Genomic DNA, 2289 nt, shown 5'->3' with positions numbered 1-2289 from the left:
AGGGTATCTTTGGAACATATGGAACCTTTTTGTAGTTATCTTCTGGAGCTGAAGGCTTCTTGTAGTAGCCATTCTTTGGCAAAGATAGCACCTCATATTCATGTTCCTTTGGAACAGATGGGACCTTCTTATAGGTATCTTCTGGAACTAATGGCTTCTTGTAGTCGTCATTCTTTGGCGTATCTTCTGGAACTGGTGGCTTCTTGTAGTAGTCATTCTTTGGCGTATCTTCTGGAATTGATGGCTTCTTGTAGTAGTCATTCTTTGGCGTATCTTCTGGAACTGATGGCTTCTTGTAGTAGTCATTCTTTGGTGTATCTTCCGAAACTGATGGCTTCTTGTAGTAGTCATTCTTTGGCATATCTTTTGGAACTGATGGCTTCTTGTAGTAGTCATTCTTTGGTGTATCTTCTGGAACTGGTGGCTTCTTGTAGTAGTCATTCTTTGGCGTATCTTTTGGAACTGATTGCTTCTTGTAGTCATCATTCTTTGGCAAAGATGGCACCTCATATTCATGTTCCTTTGGAACAGATGGCACCTTCTTGTAGGTATCTTCTGGAACTGATGGCTTCTTGTAGTCATCATTCTTTGGCAAAGATGGCACCTCATATTCATGTTCTTTTGGAACAGATGACACCTTCTTGTAGGTATCTTCTGAAACTGATGGCTTCTTGTAGTCATCATTCTTTGGCAAAGATGGCACCTCATATTCATGTTCCTTCGGAACAGATGTCACCTTCTTATAGGTATCTTCCGGAACTGACGACTTCTTGTAGTAGTCATTCTTTGGCAAAGATGACGCCTTATATGCCTTTTCTGGCACTGAGGGTACTTTATTGTATGTTGAATCTTTTGACTCATAAGAATAAGGTGAGTATGCCCTAGTACAAGTTGCAATCAAGAAAAAAACCAAAGCAAAAGCAAATTGAGGCCATTGCTTCTTCATTTGGCTAACCATTGAGAATATTTGGATTATAATTAGGCTAGGTGATTTTTTTGTTTGTTTGTTTTTCCTTGTGTGTTTGAGAATGGAGTAACTTAAGAGTTTATATAGCCTAAACTAAGAAAGTGATTTGATGATTTAGATACTTAAAATAATCCAAACATATAAAAGATTTCCCCATTTTCTAGTTATTGCTGTTCCACTAACATTTTGATTTTTGAGATAATGGGAGGCCATGAACATATCATAACACCTTTTGCTTGGCTTCATTATTATTTTATAAAATTAAAATCCAAACTTTTATTGTCTTTCATGAAAATGTTGTGTGAATTTCCTGGAAAATTCTTTGATGTGTGTTGATCAACCCTTTTTTTTTTTGGTTAATAGACATTAAACGAAGGGATCATTTGGTTGGGTACAAATTATCTCGAGATTAATAATTTCTCTCATCACTATGGTATAAATGATGTGATAAATAATTCTTCAATTACCTAATATCTCGAATCAAACACAAAATAAAATAATTTTGCATTCTATCCCGGGATTATTTCCCTTTATCCATCGCACTAAGCTACCCTAAGAATCTAAACAACACTTGGTTTTGAGCTTTGGTATGAAAAAATCATTGACAAGGAATGTTTCCATCTAAGAGTCTTACCATATCTTGAATTCAGGGCGGGCCTAGGTTTAGAAATATGGCGCTCCGGCACCCATTAAATCATATGTAAAATAGGTATAATTATATAAGAAATGTATAAAAATTGGTATAAGATGGAAAAAAAAAGGGATGGCTCAAGGGTAAGGCTAGTAAAACATTTACTTTAGGCCTCAAAAACTGTGAGGCCCCAAAAAATTTAATAGTAAATTCTGATTTTTAACTTCACTTGAAATAATAATGAAGATTGTGAAATACATCTAAAAACTTAAAAAAATAAAAAACTATCTAATTTTTATTAAAAATATTTTAGAACTTTAATTAAACAGCTCAAACTTCATATTAATAAATAAAGTTTTAACAATAACATCCAAGTTGCTTGAATTAGTCGAACTCTAAAGTTGGTATCGAATACGAAACGAGAACAAACAAATAAATAAATAACAATACAATTAATTCCATTTTTTTTTAAAAAGTTTTAAGGTCCCATAAAAAGGCATTCAAACTTTAAGGGTTAAGTGATCTACTTTAAAAACTTCAGGATGTCTATAGGATAATAAAATAACTGTCTTTTTTTTTTTCTTCTTCAATCCGCCGTCCTTTTTTTCTTCAAAATTTTCACTATCTATTTTTTTGCTGAGTATTTTCAGCAATTTCATATCCAATACTAATTACAGGTATCAATTGTTAT

General features: G+C 33.2%; 1 protein-coding gene across 1 annotated transcript; it reads right to left on the bottom strand.

The window, feature by feature from the left end:
* Positions 1-7: 7 nt before the first annotated feature.
* Positions 8-1147, bottom strand: LOC124892006 (protein PELPK1-like; the record flags this gene model as incomplete). Its single annotated transcript, XM_047403489.1, has 1 exon — positions 8-1147. A coding segment is annotated over exon 1 (951 nt), but the record flags the coding sequence as incomplete, so codon positions are not given.
* Positions 1148-2289: the final 1142 nt, after the last annotated feature.

Source organism: Capsicum annuum, unplaced genomic scaffold (genome assembly GCF_002878395.1).
Source record: "Capsicum annuum cultivar UCD-10X-F1 unplaced genomic scaffold, UCD10Xv1.1 ctg43185, whole genome shotgun sequence".
In the NCBI taxonomy this organism is placed as follows: domain Eukaryota; kingdom Viridiplantae; phylum Streptophyta; class Magnoliopsida; order Solanales; family Solanaceae; genus Capsicum; species Capsicum annuum.
The sequence above is the reverse complement of the archived record's forward strand: the minus strand, read 5'-3'. Positions and strand labels throughout refer to the sequence as shown.